Source organism: Salvelinus alpinus, chromosome 31 (genome assembly GCF_045679555.1).
Source record: "Salvelinus alpinus chromosome 31, SLU_Salpinus.1, whole genome shotgun sequence".
Classification (NCBI taxonomy): domain Eukaryota; kingdom Metazoa; phylum Chordata; class Actinopteri; order Salmoniformes; family Salmonidae; genus Salvelinus; species Salvelinus alpinus.
Window position 1 is genome coordinate 20,197,557 of NC_092116.1, and position 19,013 is coordinate 20,216,569.

At 44.7% G+C, this 19,013-nt stretch overlaps 1 protein-coding gene across 1 annotated transcript in view; it reads right to left on the reverse strand.

Moving 5' to 3' along the window:
- The window catches only part of LOC139561426 (basement membrane-specific heparan sulfate proteoglycan core protein-like), a 165,177-nt gene that overhangs the window by 15,795 nt on the left and 130,369 nt on the right, over positions 1-19,013 (reverse strand). The window contains 13 exon segments of the mRNA XM_071378501.1: positions 59-156; positions 229-253; positions 374-499; positions 717-965; positions 1,140-1,418; positions 1,513-1,833; positions 1,933-2,205; positions 2,370-2,642; positions 11,987-12,265; positions 12,435-12,698; positions 16,489-16,752; positions 17,881-18,159; positions 18,262-18,534. Of these exon segments, the coding sequence (XP_071234602.1) occupies positions 59-156; positions 229-253; positions 374-499; positions 717-965; positions 1,140-1,418; positions 1,513-1,833; positions 1,933-2,205; positions 2,370-2,642; positions 11,987-12,265; positions 12,435-12,698; positions 16,489-16,752; positions 17,881-18,159; positions 18,262-18,534 (3,003 nt within the window).

Below are 19,013 nucleotides of genomic sequence, written 5' to 3' on the forward strand. Positions count from 1 at the left end.
AGTCAGTGTATGAGTTTACAGAGAGAAGACTGGTAGAGGTCTGGGCTGATAGACTGACCATGCTGCTGATGTGTATACCCAGTATCAGGAGCCTGGCCCTGGGTAGATCCTTGGTCCTGTTGGGGGTCCTGGTAGGTTCTCTGGGGCTGAGGGGGCCTACAGGGAGAGAAGCACAGAGAAGATGTTATACTGTACGTATCAATATGGTTGAGAGACAGGTGTACTCACCAGAATATTCTGTTGAAACAGGAACCTGTAATGACAAACACATTGTGTTATGAACTGAACTTTCTTCACCTATTTCTATTCAGACATTTTTGTTCCAAACGTAATAATACATTTTCCATTAAATGAGAAATGACAAAAGTCTCACCTTTTCTGTTTTGATATCTCACCAGCAGGACCAGGAAAATGACCAGTAGAACACCAGCAACAACCAGACCCACAACCACTCCTACTAGGACTGATGTAGAGGATCCAGGAGCTACGACTGGAGAGACTGGAGAGAGAACAGGACAGACAGAGAGGTTATATAGGTTTACAGTATAGACATGAAAAGAAAGCAGGCTAGCCCGTCTTTTGACAATTTAGTTGACAGATCATATTTTCTAGGGGAGTGGAAATCCCAAACTACATTAACATCAACTCTTAAATCACATGTTTTTCACACAGATAATAAAACGGTAACTAACTTGTGATCATCAATGTTTTCTCACCTCTCACTGTCACCCAGCTCTCTGGTGATTCTCCTTGTCCAGATTTACACTTATAGAATCCTTCATCTGACTTGGATACTGTAGGGATGGTCATCTCTCCTGTGGTCTCATTCTTGATGAGTTCTCCATCTTTGTAGAAATCAGTCTTGGGTTTAGGATTTGTTTCCTGATATCTAAATGTACAGCTCAGAGTCACAGAGTCTCCTTCGGTCACAGGATGGACAGGACTCTCCAGGATCACATCACCATCTGTGTAACATAATATAAATAATACTGTAATTCTAGAATCATCACTCACAATACTTCAACATCTTATGAGATTGTATTTTATTTTATGACATGCAATCATTCAGTTACAGAATGAATTATAACATTGTGCATTGAAATATAAAATTGTTAGTGAATGTTGTACAATAGACGTACCGTTCACTGTGATGTTGACAGCATTACTGTACTCTCCTGATCCAGACTCACACCAGAACACTCCACTGTACCATGTGTCCAATGATGTGATGGTGCAGGTGGATTCTGTTATTGATCTCCAGGTAGATGGACACTCTGATGTCCATGCTGTCTCTGTGTATCTCTTCAGTCTCCATCCAGTAGAGTTCCCCTTCACCTCACAGCTCAGAGAGAGAGACTTTGATCTAAAGTGTTGAGTTGTGTTGGGATTTACTGTAAGAGACACTGAAGGCTGCAGATCTGAAACAAAGAGAGACAGAGTCAAACTATAGTTATATAGACACATGAGGGTGACTTAATTATAATTCAATACAGTTTCAATGCAGTTAGTTACCTCCTGACCAGAGAAACTGAGGTTCACTGTAGAGTGTATCATAGACTGGGTCTCCTCACCCAGCTCTACACACATATCCTCCTGTGAGAGTAGGACCAGCAGGGATCAGAGTGTAGGAGTCTTCACTAGTCCCATTGTCAGATAGGGGCTGTAGAGAGTAAGACTTGTCTGATAGGGAGGGTAACCCAGCTCTGTAGGGAACAGTCCTGTACCAGGAGAACCTCCAGTCTGCAGACGTCCTGTCAACTTCACAGCTCAGAGTCACTGAGTCTCCAGGGTTCAGCCACTGAGGAGAGATACTCAGGACAGGCTGAGGTTGATCTGTGATCAGACAGAGGACAGGTTTCTGTTTTCTAACTTTTAGTTTTAGCAATAATTCTAGTTACCCATGTAGATGTTTACATGATTAGTTAGACTTACCAGACACGGTCAGTTTTACAGCCTCACTGGTCTTGGAGAACTTGTTTCCCTTTACACCCACACAGGTATATGAACCACTGTTATACATGTAGACAGGACTGATTCTGTACTCAGGCTTTGTGTTAAAGGGGATCACTGAATAACCATTCATATACCACTTATACTGCCAGTCAGTGTCTCCTCCTCCCTGTATGTCACATCTCATAGTAACAGTCTCTCTAATGAATATCTGGGTCCAGTTGGGTTGGAGGACCAGAACAGCAGCAGGTCTCTCTGCACAGACACAACACAGACAACTAACTGAATAAACAGTTGTACAATAGCTTCAAGTTAGCTATCATTGTTGTGATACAGTAAACAGACAAAATATTATACCCTAGATTACAATCTATCCATATAAAATAACAACCCTTTATCATAAAACTGTTTTATCTCACCAGTAATGTTTATCTGGACTGGGTCACTGTACAGGGTGTAGTAGACTGGGTCTCCTCTCCCAGCTCTGCACCAGTACTGTCCTCCATCAGAGACACTGACCCAGCTGAGTGTGTAGGAGTATCCAGAGGTTGTGGTTACTGGTGTAGAGTCTGGTCTGTGTCTGTACCAGTAAAACTTCCATCCAGAAGACTCTACAGTACAGCTCAGTGTCACACTGTCTCCTGTGAATACGTCCTCCTTGTCTGAAGTCAGTGTGGTCTTTGGCTGATAATCTGTTGGTTTTTCAATATGTTTGAATGGTAAGATAACAATAACCACAACAAACAACCACAACAACAACAACAACTAAAAGACTAACTATTCACAGTAACAGTGACATCATCACTGATGGATGAAGATGTGGGTCTGGATCTTCTCTCTCCCTGACACCAGTAGAGACCCTGGTCAGACTCAGTAACTCTACTGATGGTGGATCTGGTATTATGGTATTTATACTGGGACAAGCTAATCTCACTGTTGTCTTTGTACCATGTATAGTTCCAGTCACTGTAAGACCCAGCTGAACACGTCAGAGTGACTGTTTCTCCGGGGAACACAGGGTTTGGATATACGGTCACTGTAGTTCCAGGCAGAGCTGAGAGAAAAGAGCACTGAATATCAAACATATGGAAACCTTAGAAATGTCCATAAATGTAGCGGTTTTGGAAAGTTAATTATTGGTGTATGTTGAATTTAAAGCTTGAAAACTTAGTTGCTACATCCATTTATGGACTTATAAATGAATGATATAATGTATAACCATTCATACCCATTGATTCTTGAGAATATTGTCATGTTTTGTCTTTGATCATCATGTCTTGTCCCTGTGCTTCCCTCTGCTGGTCTTATTAGGTTCTTTCCCTCTTTCTATCCCTCTCTCTCCTCCTCCCTCTCTCCCTCTCCCGCTCTCTCTCTCTATCGTTCCGTTCCTGCTCCCAGCTGTTTCTCATTCTCCTAACGACCTCATTTACTCTTTCACACCTGTCCCCTATTTTGCCCTCTGATTAGAGTCCCTATTTCTCCCTCTGTTTTCCGCTTCTGTCCTTGTCGGATTCTTGTTTGTTGTTTGCTGTTCTGTGTCCTTGTTCCGCCCTGTCGTGTTTTTGCCTTCTTCAGATGCTGCGTGTGAGCAGGTGTCTATGTCAGCTACGGCCTGAGCCTTCCTGAAGCGACCTGCAGTCTGTGGTCGCGTCTCCAGTCGTTCCTCTCTACTGACGAGAGGATTTCAGTTTCCTGTTTTGGATTTACCTTTGATAATATCCAGGAGAATCATTGTTTGTTTAATACTGGAATAAAGACTCTGTTTCTATTACGTCGCTTTTGGGTCCTCATTCACCAGCATAACAGAAGAATCCGACCAAGAATGGACCCAGCGACTACGGATTCTCGCAACACTGCCGTCGAGATCCAGGGAGCAATGCTCGGCAGACACGAGCAGGAATTGTCTGCTGCTCGTCATGCCGTTGAGACCCTGGCCGCTCACGTCTCCGATCTCTCAGGACAGTTTCAGAGTCTTCGTCTCGTGCCACCAGCTACTTCCTGGTCTTCCGAGTCTCCGGAACCTAGGGTTAATAACCCACCATGTTACTCTGGGCAGCCCACTGAGTGTCGCTCCTTTCTCACCCAGTGTGATATTGTGTTCTCTCTCCAGCCCAACACATACTCAAGAGAGAGAGCTCGGATCGCTTACGTCATATCACTCCTTACTGGTCGGGCTCGGGAGTGGGGCACAGCTATCTGGGAGGCAAGGGCTGAGTGTTCTAACGTTTATCAGAACTTTAAAGAGGAGATGATACGGGTTTTTGATCGTTCAGTTTTTGGGAAGGAGGCTTCCAGGGCCCTGGCTTCCCTATGTCAAGGTGATCGATCCATAACGGATTACTCTAGAGTTTCGCACTCTTGCTGCATCCAGTGACTGGAACGAGCCGGCGTTGCTCGCTCGTTTTCTGGAGGGACTCCACGCTGAGGTTAAGGATGAGATTCTCTCCCGGGAGGATCCTTCCAGCGTGGACTCTTTGATTGCACTCGCCATCCGCATAGAACGACGGGTAGATCTTCGTCACCGAGCTCGTGGAAGAGAGCTCGCGTTAACGGTGTTTCCCCTCTCCGCATCTCAACCATCTCCTCCCATCGGCTCAGAGACTGAGCCCATGCAGCTGGGAGGTATTCGCATCTCGACTAAGGAGAGGGAACGGAGAATCACCAACCGCCTTTGCCTCTATTGCGGTTCTGCTGGACATTTTGTCATGTCATGTCCAGTAAAAGCCAGAGCTCATCAGTAAGCGGAGGGCTACTGGTGAGCGCTACTACTCAGGTCTCTCCATCAAGATCCTGTACTACCTTGTCGGTCCATCTACGCTGGACCGGTTCGGCTGCTTCCTGCAGTGCCTTGATAGACTCTGGGGCTGAGGGTTGTTTTATGGACGAAGCATGGGCTCGGAAACATGACATTCCTCTCAGACAGTTAGGGAAGCCCACGCCCATGTTCGCCTTAGATGGTAGTCCTCTCCCCAGTATCAGATGTGAGACACTACCTTTAACCCTCACAGTATCTGGTAACCACAGTGAGACCATTTCCTTTTTGATTTTTCGTTCACCTTTTACACCTGTTGTTTTGGGTCATCCCTGGCTAGTATGTCATAATCCTTCTATTAATTGGTCTAGTAATTCTATCCTATCCTGGAACGTTTCTTGTCATGTGAAGTGTTTAATGTCTGCTATCCCTCCTGTTTCTTCTGTCCCCTCTACTCAGGAGGAACCTGGTGATTTGACAGGAGTGCCGGAGGAATATCATGATCTACGCACGGTCTTCAGTCGGTCCAGAGCCAACTCTCTTCCTCCTCACCGGTCGTATGATTGTTGTATTGATCTCCTTCCGGGGACCACTCCCCCTCGGGGTAGACTATACTCTCTGGCGGCTCCCGAACGTAAGGCTCTCGAGGATTATCTGTCTGTTTCTCTCGACGCCGGTACCGTGGTGCCTTCTTCCTCTCCCGCCGGAGCGGGGTTTTTCTTTGTTAAGAAGAAGGACGGTACTCTGCGCCCCTGCGTGGATTATCGAGGGCTGAATGACATAACGGTTAAGAATCGTTATCCGCTTCCCCTTATGTCGTCAGCCTTCGAGATTCTGCAGGGAGCCAGGTTCTTTACTAAGTTGGACCTTCGTAACGCTTACCATCTCGTACGCATCAGAGAGGGGGACGAGTGGAAAACGGCGTTTAACACTCCGTTAGGGCATTTTGAATACCGGGTTCTGCCGTTCGGTCTCGCTAATGCTCCAGCTGTCTTTCAGGCATTAGTTAATGATGTACTGAGAGACATGCTGAACATCTTTGTTTTCGTTTACCTTGACGATATCCTGATTTTTTCACCGTCACTCGAGATTCATGTTCAGCACGTTCGACGTGTACTCCAGCGCCTTTTAGAGAATTGTCTCTACGTGAAGGCTGAGAAGTGCGCCTTTCATGTCTCCTCTGTCACATTTCTCGGTTCTGTTATTTCCGCTGAAGGCATTCAGATGGATCCCGCTAAGGTCCAGGCTGTCAGCGATTGGCCCGTTCCTAAGTCACGTGTCGAGTTGCAGCGCTTTCTCGGTTTCGCTAATTTCTATCGGCGTTTCATTCGTAATTTCGGTCAAGTGGCTGCCCCTCTCACAGCTCTGACTTCTGTCAAGACTTGCTTTAAGTGGTCCGGTTCCGCCCAGGGAGCTTTTGATCTCCTCAAGAAGCGTTTTACATCCGCCCCTATCCTTGTTACTCCTGACGTCACTAAACAATTCATTGTCGAGGTTGACGCTTCAGAGGTGGGCGTGGGAGCCATTCTGTCCCAGCGCTTCCAGTCTGACGATAAGGTCCATCCTTGCGCTTACTTTTCTCATCGCCTGTCGCCATCGGAACGCAACTATGATGTGGGTAACCGCGAACTGCTCGCCATCCGCTTAGCCATAGGCGAATGGCGACAGTGGTTGGAGGGGGCGACCGTCCCTTTTGTCGTTTGGACTGACCATAAGAACCTTGAGTACATCCGTTCTGCCAAACGACTTAATGCACGTCAAGCTCGTTGGGCGTTGTTTTTCGCTCGTTTCGAGTTCGTGATTTCCTATCGCCCGGGAAATAAGAACACCAAGCCTGATGCCTTATCCCGTCTCTTTAGTTCTTCTGTGGCTTCTACCGACCCCGAGGGGATTCTCCCTGAAGGGCGTGTTGTCGGGTTGACTGTCTGGGGAATTGAGAGACAGGTAAAGCAAGCACTCACTCACACTGCGTCGCCGCGCGCTTGTCCTAGTAACCTTCTGTTCGTTCCTGTCTCTACTCGTCTGGCTGTTCTTCAGTGGGCTCATTCTGCCAAGTTAGCTGGCCACCCCGGCGTTCGGGGTACGCTTGCTTCTATTCGCCAGCGGTTTTGGTGGCCTACTCAGGAGCGGGACACGCGCCGTTTCGTGGCTGCTTGTTCGGACTGCGCGCAGACTAAGTCAGGTAACTCTCCTCCTGCCGGTCGTCTCAGACCGCTTCCCATTCCTTCTCGACCTTGGTCTCACATCGCCTTAGACTTTATTACCGGTCTGCCTTCGTCTGCGGGGAAGACTGTGATTCTTACGGTTATCGATAGGTTCTCTAAGGCGGCACATTTCATTCCCCTCGCTAAGCTTCCTTCCGCTAAGGAGACGGCACAAATCATCATTGAGAATGTGTTCAGAATTCATGGTCTCCCGTTAGACGCCGTTTCAGACAGAGGCCCGCAATTCACGTCACAGTTTTGGAGGGAGTTCTGTCGTTTGATTGGTGCTTCCGTCAGTCTCTCTTCCGGGTTTCATCCCCAGTCTAACGGTCAAGCAGAAAGGGCCAATCAGTCGATTGGTCGCATATTACGCAGCCTTTCGTTTCGAAACCCTGCGTCTTGGGCAGAACAGCTCCCCTGGGCTGAGTACGCTCACAACTCGCTTCCTTCGTCTGCTACCGGGCTATCTCCATTTCAGAGTAGTCTTGGGTACCAGCCTCCTCTGTTCTCGTCCCAGCTCGCCGAGTCCAGCGTTCCCTCCGCTCAGGCTTTTGTCCAACGTTGTGAGCGCACCTGGAGGAGGGTCAGGTCTGCACTTTGCCGTTACAGGGCGCAGACTGTGAGAGCCGCCAATAAACGTAGGATTAAGAGTCCTAGGTATTGTCGCGGTCAGAGAGTGTGGCTTTCCACTCGTAACCTTCCCCTTACGACAGCTTCTCGCAAGTTGACTCCGCGGTTCATTGGTCCGTTCCGTGTCTCTCAGGTCGTCAATCCTGTCGCTGTGCGACTGCTTCTTCCGCGACATCTTCGTCGCGTCCACCCTGTCTTCCATGTCTCTTGTGTCAAGCCTTTTCTTCGCGCCCCCGTTCGTCTTCCCCCCCCCCCCCCCGTCCTTGTCGAGGGCGCACCTATTTACAAGGTACGGAAGATCATGGACATGCGTTCTCGGGGACGTGGTCACCAGTACTTAGTGGATTGGGAGGGTTACGGTCCTGAGGAGAGGAGTTGGGTTCCATCTCGGGACGTGCTGGACCGTTCGTTGATTGATGATTTCCTTCGTTGCCGCCAGGGTTCCTCCTCGAGTGCGCCAGGAGGCGCTCGGTGAGTGGGGGGGTACTGTCATGTTTTGTCTTTGATCATCATGTCTTGTCCCTGTGCTTCCCTCTGCTGGTCTTATTAGGTTCTTTCCCTCTTTCTATCCCTCTCTCTCCTCCTCCCTCTCTCCCTCTCCCGCTCTCTCTCTCTATCGTTCCGTTCCTGCTCCCAGCTGTTTCTCATTCTCCTAACGACCTCATTTACTCTTTCACACCTGTCCCCTATTTTGCCCTCTGATTAGAGTCCCTATTTCTCCCTCTGTTTTCCGCTTCTGTCCTTGTCGGATTCTTGTTTGTTGTTTGCTGTTCTGTGTCCTTGTTCCGCCCTGTCGTGTTTTTGCCTTCTTCAGATGCTGCGTGTGAGCAGGTGTCTATGTCAGCTACGGCCTGAGCCTTCCTGAAGCGACCTGCAGTCTGTGGTCGCGTCTCCAGTCGTTCCTCTCTACTGACGAGAGGATTTCAGTTTCCTGTTTTGGATTTACCTTTGATAATATCCAGGAGAATCATTGTTTGTTTAATACTGGAATAAAGACTCTGTTTCTATTACGTCGCTTTTGGGTCCTCATTCACCAGCATAACAAATATAATCTGGTTTTCTCTAATGTTTGTAAACAATGTAAATGTAAACAGACAATGTAAAGCCTCAAAACATTGTTAAAACTATAATTTGTTTATGGGTCATTCTACAGAAGTGGGGGTTTATATTGTTTTTCTAAGTTGTATCCTATTTTCCCAACTTTCAACACACGTCTTCCTGCATCTGTCAGATAGACATATATACTTCTCACACACTTTGTTTGTATTGAATACCTGAATTCCTTACCACCACACTAAACTGGTCACTACAGAAACACAGTGACATATAAGCAGTAAAGGGAGCACCATGCACAGTAGTGATCATTTTGAATTCCTTACCACCACACTAAACTGCTCCCTACAGAAACACAGTGACATATAAGCAGTAAAGGGAGCACCATGCACAGTAGTGATCATTTTGATTACCCTATTACAGATTCATTTTAGAAAATGTATTTGCATAACAAATTAACTAAATAGTAAAAACATGTTTAACCAATTTTCAAAACCTTTAAATGGAATTTACAGAAATATAAACTCTATTGTTCTCTGTCAAATCTTAAATGTTGATTGTATGAATCTGGAACTTGTTGATTGATTTACTTACTAATGCATCTAATTCATTATGTGGTTAAATGTTTAATTATCACTTTTCCTTTCATTATTTTGGCAAAATAGCAGGTGTTTCGGTGTAAGGTTTCAAAAATAGAGGTAAAAAGAGAACCCTAGATGGATAAAACTAATTTTACTATAAACATTGCCATTGACGGCTTCCACCATTTAAAAGTAATCAACTAGGTGGGGATTCCTATGGTTTGGGAGTGATCAGCCAATGATCAGAGAATATTGTCTTCCTCCAATTGGGTTGCCTCATAGAGAAAGATAGAGGACTCCAGTGCCCAAAAGCATGTTTTAGCATGGGCAGCACTATTGAGGACTTTCACAATTTCTAAGTATTCAACTGGGTTGGACTTCCTATGGGTTAAGAAAGGATCACATAATTCCATTCAGGTCGTCAAGGGGATAGCCAATTCATTATAATTGTGAGTAAACATTCCATAACTGCAGGTGGCAGTAAATCGCCAACCTTGACTTTTTACCAGTTCAAACAACACAGTAGGTGGCAGTGTGAACCCTTTCTGTTTGTTTACCAACTCATAGAAATAGTAGAAGAAGACAATTGACAATTTCTAAATGGAGATGGCCTCAATGAAGCTGACCATGCTCTCACATATGCCATGATGGGACATACAGGTAGACAATGATGCAATGTCTATCTAAGTCCATGGGTTGCCTATGGTTTGTAAAGCAAGTTTTAGACCAGAACATTGGTCCACACTATCCAGAACCAGTGAATTGGGACCATAACAAGATAAAGACCAAATGTGAGGGATCTTGAGTGATCTCAAGACCAAGACCACTAGATCCTGAGTGGTCTCAAGACCAAGACCGCTAGATCCTGAGGGGTCTCAAGACCAAGACCGCTAGATCCTGAGTGGTCTCAAGACCAAGACCACTAGATCCTGAGTGGTCTCAAGACCAAGACCGCTAGATCCTGAGTGGTCTCAAGACCAAGACCGCTAGATCCTGAGTGGTCTCAAGACCAAGACCACTAGATCCTGAGTGGTCTCAAGACCAAGACCACTAGATCCTGAGTGGTCTCAAGACCAAGACTACTAGATCCTGGGTGGTCTCAAGACCAAGACCACTAGATCCTGAGTGGACTCAAGACCAAGACCACTAGATCCTGAGTGGACTCAAGGCCAAGACCACTAGATCCTGAGTTGTCTCAAAACCAAAACCACTAGATCCCGAGTGATCTCAAGACCAAGACCACTAGATCCTGAGCCCATGGACCCTTTCTTAAATTGTAAGAAACTCAAGTAGAGTAAACTTGAGTACAGTACAGTAGAACACCGTACAGTACAGCAGAGCATAGTAGAGTACAGTAAGTTGAGTACAGTAGAGTAGGGTACAGTACAGTAAAGTACAATACAGTAGAAACAGTACAATACATTCAAGTACAGTACAATAGAGTAGGGTACAGCACAGTACAGTAGAGCAGGGTACAGTTCAGTAGAGCACAGTACAATGGAGTATGGAACAGCACGGTAGAGCACAATACAATAGAGTAGGGTACAGTTCAGTAGAGCACAGTACAATAGAGTAGAGTACAGTAGGGTACAGTTCAGTAGAACACAGTACAGTAGATTAGGGTACAGTTCAGTAGAGCACAGTACAGTAGTTTAGGGTACAGTACAGTACAGTACAATATAGTAGAGTACAGTTCAGTAGAGTACAGTACAGTAGAGCAGGGTACAGTTCAGTAGAGGACAGTACAATACATTTAAGTAGAGTACAATAGAGTAGGGTACAGTTCAGTAGAGCACAGTACAATAGAGTAGGGTACAGTACAGTAGAGCACAGTACAACAGAGTAGGGTACAGTTCAGTAGAGGACAGTACAATAGAGTAGGGTACAGGTCGGTAGAGCACAGTTCAATAGAGTAGGGTAGAGTTCAGTAGAGCACAGTACAATAGAGTAGGGTACAGTACAGTAGAGCACAGTACAATATAGTAGGGTACAGTTCAGTAGAGGACAGTACAATAGAGTAGGGTACAGGTCGGTAGAGCACAGTGCAATATAGTAGGGTACAGTTCAGTAGAGGACAGTACAATAGAGTAGGGTACAGTTCAGTAGAGCACAGTACAATAGAGTAGGGTACAGGTCGGTAGAGCACAGTGCAATAGAGTAGGGTAGAGTTCAGTATAGCACACTAAAATAGGAATACAGTAGATTAGGGTACAGTTCAGTAGAGTACAGTACAATAGAGTAGAGTACAATAGAGTAGGGTACAGTACAGTATAGTACAGTAGAGTAGTATATAGTAGTAGTAGTGTTTTGGTCAAATAGATGTCAATGTTTTGGGTCCTGGAGGGTTGGAGCCCCCCCTGTTGTCTCTACATCTCAATACTCTACTCTTTTTCCTGAAGTGTGCACTTGTCCACTACCCACATGGTGGTCCTCTGTAACAGTTGGTAGAGCAGGGCACATGCAACATTAACATGTAGATATCCTCTATGGTGCTGCCCATGTTGTAACAGACATCATAAATGCACAGATACAAAGATGAAACCTCTATATAAATGTTTTCCTTTATGTTCAAACATGAAGATAAGGAGTCAGTGTACAGGACAGACTCCTCTCCATAGAAAGTATGTGTATAAACAATTACTCTGTTCTATACTAAATTAACAATATGGTTGTTATTGCTTAACAGTACAACAGAAAATATTTCACTGTCCCAATCATTTTAGAGCTCACTGTAACTAAGAATTCTGACACGCAGACCATGATTGACTCATTATAAATAGTCAACAACATCAATGAAGCACAACAAAGTAAGTCACCTTTTACAGTGAGAGTGACAGGATCACTTGGTTGTGAAGATGTGGGTCTAGACACTCTGTTCCCTTCACACCAGTACTGACCCTGGTCAGACACACGAGCTCCACTGATGTGAGAGACTCCAATGTTACTGTAAACAGACTGGGATACTACATTATAATTCCTGTCTTTGTACCACTGATAGTTCCAGATACTGTCAGACCCCACTGAACACGTCAGAGTAACTGTCTCTCCAGTGTATGCAGGGTTTGGCTTCACAGTCAGAGTAGTTTTGGGAAGAGCTGTGAAAATAATGTACAAAACATCTGGATACATTCCTGGTACATTCCTAAAATTATATTTTACATATGTTGACTCCATTCAGTTAGAATTTACAGTGCATGCAATTAGATTAACCCTCATTGGCTCTAAATTTAGAAATCCCAGATTGAAGACAAACAGTGAGCTCACCAGTGACGACGATAGGGAGAGCTGAGCTGAGATTTGACTTCTGGGGCCGACCTCTCCTCCTCCCAACACACTGGTACTGACCAGCCTGGTCAGGGAGAGAGATGGTGATGGTTTTTCTGGTCTGACTGGGAAGCTCTTTATTGTATCTGAACCAGTGGTACGTCCAGTCTGTGTAGTCTGATATGTCACACTGCAGAGTGACTGTCTCTCCAGGGTAGAGGAGACCCTGTGGAGTGACTATCTTCACTGAGGCGGTGGGCAGAGCTGTGGAAACAGTTATATGAAGACAAATGCAGTCAGAGCACCATTCTTTCCAAAGTAGGATCTGACTTCAGTAAATAGTACGGTAACTGTTATTTTAGACATTTAAACTGTATATGCAAAAGTATGTGGACACCCTTTCAAATTAGTGGATTTGGCTTTTTCAGCCACACCCGTTGCTGACGTGTATATAATCAAGCACACAGCCATGCAATCTCCATAGACAAACATTGGCAGTAGAATGGCCTTACTGAAGAGCTCAGTGACTTTCAACGTAACACCGTCATAGGATGCCACCTTTCTAACAAGTCACTTTGTCAAATATCTGCCACGCTAGAGCTAATCCGGTCGACTGTAAGTGCTGTTATTGTGACGTGGAAACGTCAAGGAGCAACAACGGCTCAGCTGCAATGTGGTAGGACACACAAGCGCACAGAACAGGACCGCCGAGTGCTGAAGTGCGGAGAACGTAAAATGTGTCTGTCCTCGGTTGAAACACTAACTACTGCGTTCCAAACTGCCTCTAGAAGCAAACTCAGCAAAATAAATGTTCGTCGGGAGCTTCATGATATGGGTTTCCATGGCCGAGAAGCCGCACACAAGCAAAAGATAACCAATTAAATAGAGCAGGGTACAGTTCAGTAGAGCACAGCACAGTAGATTAGTTTACAGTACAGTACAACAGAGTAGGGTCCAGTTCAGTAGAGTACAGTAAAGTAGAGCAAGGTACAGTTCAGTAGAGTCAAGTACAGTAGGGTAGAGTACAGTTCAGTAGAGTAAAGTACAGTAGGGTAGAGTACAGTTCAGTAGAGTACAGTACAATAGAGTAGAGTACAGTACAATAGAGTAGGGCACAGTTCAGTAGAGCACAGTACACTAGAGGGGTAAAGTTCAGTAGGGTACAGTAGAGTAGGGTACAGTTCAGTAGAGCACATGTACAACAGAGTAGGGTACAGTTCAGTAGAGCACAGAGCAATAGAGTAGGGTACAGGTCAGCAGAGCACAGAGCAATAGAGTAGGGTACAGGTCAGTAGAGCACAGTGCAATAGAGTAGGGTACAGTTCAGTAGAGCACATGTACAATAGAGTAGGGTACAGTTCAGTAGAGCACAGTGCAATAGAGTAGGGTACAGTTCAGTAAAGCACAGTGCAAAAGAGTAGGGTACAGTTCAGTAGAGCACAGTACAATAGAGTAGGGTACAGTTCAGTAGAGCACAGTGCAATAGAGTAGGGTACAGTTCAGTAGAGCACAGTGCAATAGAGTAGGGTACAGTTCAGTAGAGCACATGTACAATAGAGTAGGGTACAGTTCAGTAGAGCACAGTACAATAGAGTAGGGTACAGTTCAGTAGAGCACAGTGCAATAGAGTAAGGTACAGTTCAGTAGAGCACAGTGCAATAGAGTAGGGTACAGTTCAGTAGAGCACAGTGCAATAGAGTAGGGTACAGTTCAGTAGAGCACATGTACAATAGAGTAGGGTACAGTTCAGTAGAGCACATGTACAATAGAGTAGGGTACAGTTCAGTAGAGCACAGTGCAATAGAGTAGGGTACAGTTCAGTAGAGCACAGTGCAATATAGTAGGGTACAGTTCAGTAGAGCACAGTGCAATAGAGTAGGGTACAGCACAGTAGAGCACAGCGCGATAGAGTAGGGTACAGTTCAGTAGAGCACAGTGCAATAGAGTAGGGTACAGTTCAGTAGAGCACATGTACAATAGAGTAGGGTACAGTTCAGTAGAGCACATGTACAATAGAGCAAGGTACAGTTCAGTAGAGTCAAGTACAGTAGGGTAGAGTACAGTTCAGTAGAGTAAAGTACAGTAGGGTAGAGTACAGTTCAGTAGAGTACAGTACAATAGAGTAGAGTACAGTACAATAGAGTAGGGCACAGTTCAGTAGAGCACAGTACACTAGAGGGGTAAAGTTCAGTAGGGTACAGTAGAGTAGGGTACAGTTCAGTAGAGCACATGTACAACAGAGTAGGGTACAGTTCAGTAGAGCACAGAGCAATAGAGTAGGGTACAGTTCAGTAGAGCACAGAGCAATAGAGTAGGGTACAGGTCAGTAGAGCAGAGTGCAATAGAGTAGGGTACAGTTCAGTAGAGCACATGTACAATAGAGTAGGGTACAGTTCAGTAGAGCACAGTGCAATAGAGTAGGGTACAGTTCAGTAAAGCACAGTGCAAAAGAGTAGGGTACAGTTCAGTAGAGCACAGTACAATAGAGTAGGGTACAGTTCAGTAGAGCACAGTGCAATAGAGTAGGGTACAGTTCAGTAGAGCACAGTGCAATAGAGTAGGGTACAGTTCAGTAGAGCACATGTACAATAGAGTAGGGTACAGTTCAGTAGAGCACAGTACAATAGAGTAGGGTACAGTTCAGTAGAGCACAGTGCAATAGTGTAGGGTACAGTTCAGTAGAGCACATGTACAATAGAGTAGGGTACAGTTCAGTAGAGCACATGTACAATAGAGTAGGGTACAGTTCAGTAGAGCACAGTGCAATAGAGTAGGGTACAGTTCAGTAGAGCACAGTGCAATATAGTAGGGTACAGTTCAGTAGAGCACAGTGCAATAGAGTAGGGTACAGCACAGTAGAGCACAGCGCGATAGAGTGGGGTACAGTTCAGTAGAGCACAGTGCAATAGAGTAGGGTACAGTTCAGTAGAGCACATGTACAATAGAGTAGGGTACAGTTCAGTAGAGCACATGTACAATAGAGTAGGGTACAGTTCAGTAGAGCACAGTGCAATAGAGTAGGGTACAGTTCAGTAGAGCACAGGTACAATAGAGTAGGGTACAGTTCAGTAGAGTAGTATATGGTAGTAGTAGTGTTTTGCTCAAATAGATGTCAGTGTTTGGGGTCTTGGAGGGTTGGAGCCCCCCCGTAGGCTATACATCAGAATACTCTACACTTTTTCCTGAAGTTTGCACTTGTCCACTACCCACATGGTGGTCCTCTGTAACACAGTTGGTAGATTATAGCACATGCAACATTAACATGTAGATGTGCTGCCTGTGTTGTAACAGACATCATAATGGCACAGATACAAAGATGAAACCTCTATACAAATGCTTTCCTTTATGTTCAAACATCAAGTTTAGGAGTCAGTGTACAGGACAGACTCCTCTCAATATAAATACAGTATGTGTATAAACAAATACTTTGTACTAAAATAATTTAACAATGTGTTTGTTATTGCTTTGGAGTTTGGAGACTTCACAGAACAACACTGTCCCAACACTGTCCCAATACTTTAACTAAGATTTCTGACAACATTAATAGTGTCCATCTTTATGACAAAAACACAAAGTAATTGACCTTTTACAGTGAGAGTAATAGCATTACTAGTTTGTGAAGATGTGGGTCTAGACGCTCTGTTCCCTTCACACCAGTAGAGACCCTGGTCAGACACATCAGCTCTACTGATGGTGTGAGAGACTCCAATGTTACTGTAACCAGACTGGGATACTACATTATCATTCCTGTCTTTGAACCACTGATAGATCCAGCTACTGTCAGACCCCACTGAAAACATCAGAGTGACTGTCTCTCCAGTGTATGAAGGGTTTGACTTTACAGTCAGAGTAGTTTTGGGAAGAGATGTGAAAATAATGCCCAAAACATCTGGATACATTCCTGGTGATTCAGCTGATGCTGTAACATTCTGATAAAAGTATATTTTACATATGTTGACTCCATTCAGTTAGAACATACAGTGTATGCAATTAGATTAACGCTCATTGGCTCTAAATTTAGAAAGCCCAGATTGAAGACAAACAGTGAGCTCACCAGTGATGATGATGGGGAGAGCTGAGCTGTGATATGACTTCTGGGGCCGACCTCTCCTCGTCCCAACACACTGGTACTGACCAGCCTGGTCAGGGAGAGAGATGGTGAGGGTTTTTCTAGTCTGAATGGGAAGCTCTTCGTTGTATCTGAACCAGCGGTACGTCCAGTCTGTGTAGTCTGATATGTCACACTGCAGAGTGACTGTCTCTCCAGGGTAGAGGAGACCCTGTGGAGTGACTATCTTCACTGAGGCGGTGGGCAGAGCTGTGGAAACAGTTATATGAAGACAAATGCAGTCAGAGCAACAATCTTTCCAAAGTAGGATCTGACTTCAGTAAGTAGTACGGTAACTGTTATTTTAAACATATAAACTATATATGCAAAAGTATGTGGACACCCTTTCAAATTAGTGGATTCAGCTTTTTCAGCCACACCTGTTGCTGACATGTGTATAAAAGCAAGCACACAGCCATGCAATCTCCATAGACAAACATTGGCAGTAGACTGGCCTTACTGAAGAGCTCAGTGACTTTCAACGTGACACCGTCATAGGATGCCACCTGTCTAACAAGTCAGTTTGTCAAATTTCTGCCACGCTAGAGCTAACCAGATGTGCTGTTATTGTGAAGTGGAAACGTCTAGGAGCAACAACGGCTCAGCTGCAATGTGGTAGGCCACACAAGCGCACAGAACGGGACCGCCGAGTGCTGAAGTGTTGAGCACGTAAAAATTGCCTGTCCTCGGTTGAAACACTAACTACTGTGTTCCAAACTGCCTCTAGAAGCAAACTCAGCACAATAAATGTTCGTCTGGAGCTTCATGATATGGGTTTCCATGGCCGAGAAGCCGCACACAAGCATAAAATAACCAATACAATTGAGCAGGGTACAGTTCAGTAGAGCACAGTACAGTAGATTAGGGTACAGTACAGTATAGTGCAGTACAATAGAGTAGGGTACAGTTCAGCAGAGTACAGTACAGTAGAGCACAGTACAGTAGAGCAGGGTACAGTTCAGTAGAGTACAGTACAATAGAGTTGGGTACAGTTCAGTAGAACACAGTACAATACATTAAAGTAGAGTACAGTAGAGTAGGGTACAGTTCAGTAGGGTACAGTACAGTAGAGTGCAGTAGAATAGGGTACAGTATAGTAGAGGACAGTGCAATAGAGTAGGGTATAGTTCAGTAGAGCACAGTACAATGGAGTAGGGTACAGTATTGTACAGCAGAGTAGGGTACAGTTCAATGGAGCACAGTACAATAGTGTAGGGCACAGTATAGTAGAGTAGTAGTATTGTTTTGGTGAAAATACTGTCCCAATAATTTAATTAAGAATTCTGACACAATATAAATAGTGGCCATCTTTATGACAAAAAACACAAAGTAACTCACCTTCTACAGTGAGAGTGACAGGATCACTTGGTTGTGAAGATGTGGGTCTAGACACTCTGTTCCCTTCACACCAGTACTGACCCTGGTCAGACACATCAGCTCTACTGATGTGAGAGACTCCATTGTTACTGTAACCAGACTGGGATACTACATTATCATTCCTGTCTTTGTACCACTGATAGTTCCAGCTACTGTCAGACCCTACTGAACACATCAGAGTAACTGTCTCTCCAGGGAACACAGGGTTTGGCTCTACAGTCAGTGTAGCTTTGGGCAGAGCTGAGGAAACATGTCACAGTTTAGACATATTACCTAAACTGGATACATGAGTAGCTGTTTCAAATTACACTGTTATAGTGATACTGACTATAGTGAACTTACCAGTGACACTGATGGGGACGTCATCACTGGGTTGTGACCTCTGGGGCCGATCTGTCCTCAGTCCCTCACATCTGTACTGACCAGCCTGACCAGTCAGAGTGATGGGGATGGTGATATCTATGGCTTTACTGGTCTGACTGGGAAGGTATCGGTTGTTTTTGTACCAGTAGTACCTCCAGTATGTGTAGCCTGGTACGACACACTGCAGACTGACTGTCTCTCCAGAGTAGAGGACACCCCGAGGAGAGACACTCACTGAGGCCACAGGCAGAGCTGTGGAAAGACACATGAAGTTAGTTGATTCATACATAGAATCTGCTCTATCATGATTAAATGTAGTTAGTTGATTCATACATAGAATCTGCTCTATCATGATTAAATGTAGTTAGTTGTTTCATACATAGAATCTGCTCTATCATGATTAAATGTAGTTAGTTGATTCATACATAGAATCTGCTCTATCATGATTAAATGTAGTTAGTTGATTCATACATAGAATCTGCTCTATCATGATTAAATGTAGTTAGTTGAGTCATACATAGAATCTGCTCTATCTTGATTAAATGTAGTTAGTTGATTCATACATAGAATCTGCTCTATCATGATTAAATGTAGTTAGTTAATTCATACATAGAATCTGCTCTATCATGATTAAATGTAGTTAGTTGATTCATACATAGAATCTGCTCTATCATGATTAAATGTAGTTAGAGCACCAATCTTTCCAAAGTATGATCACCATACTTCTTTAA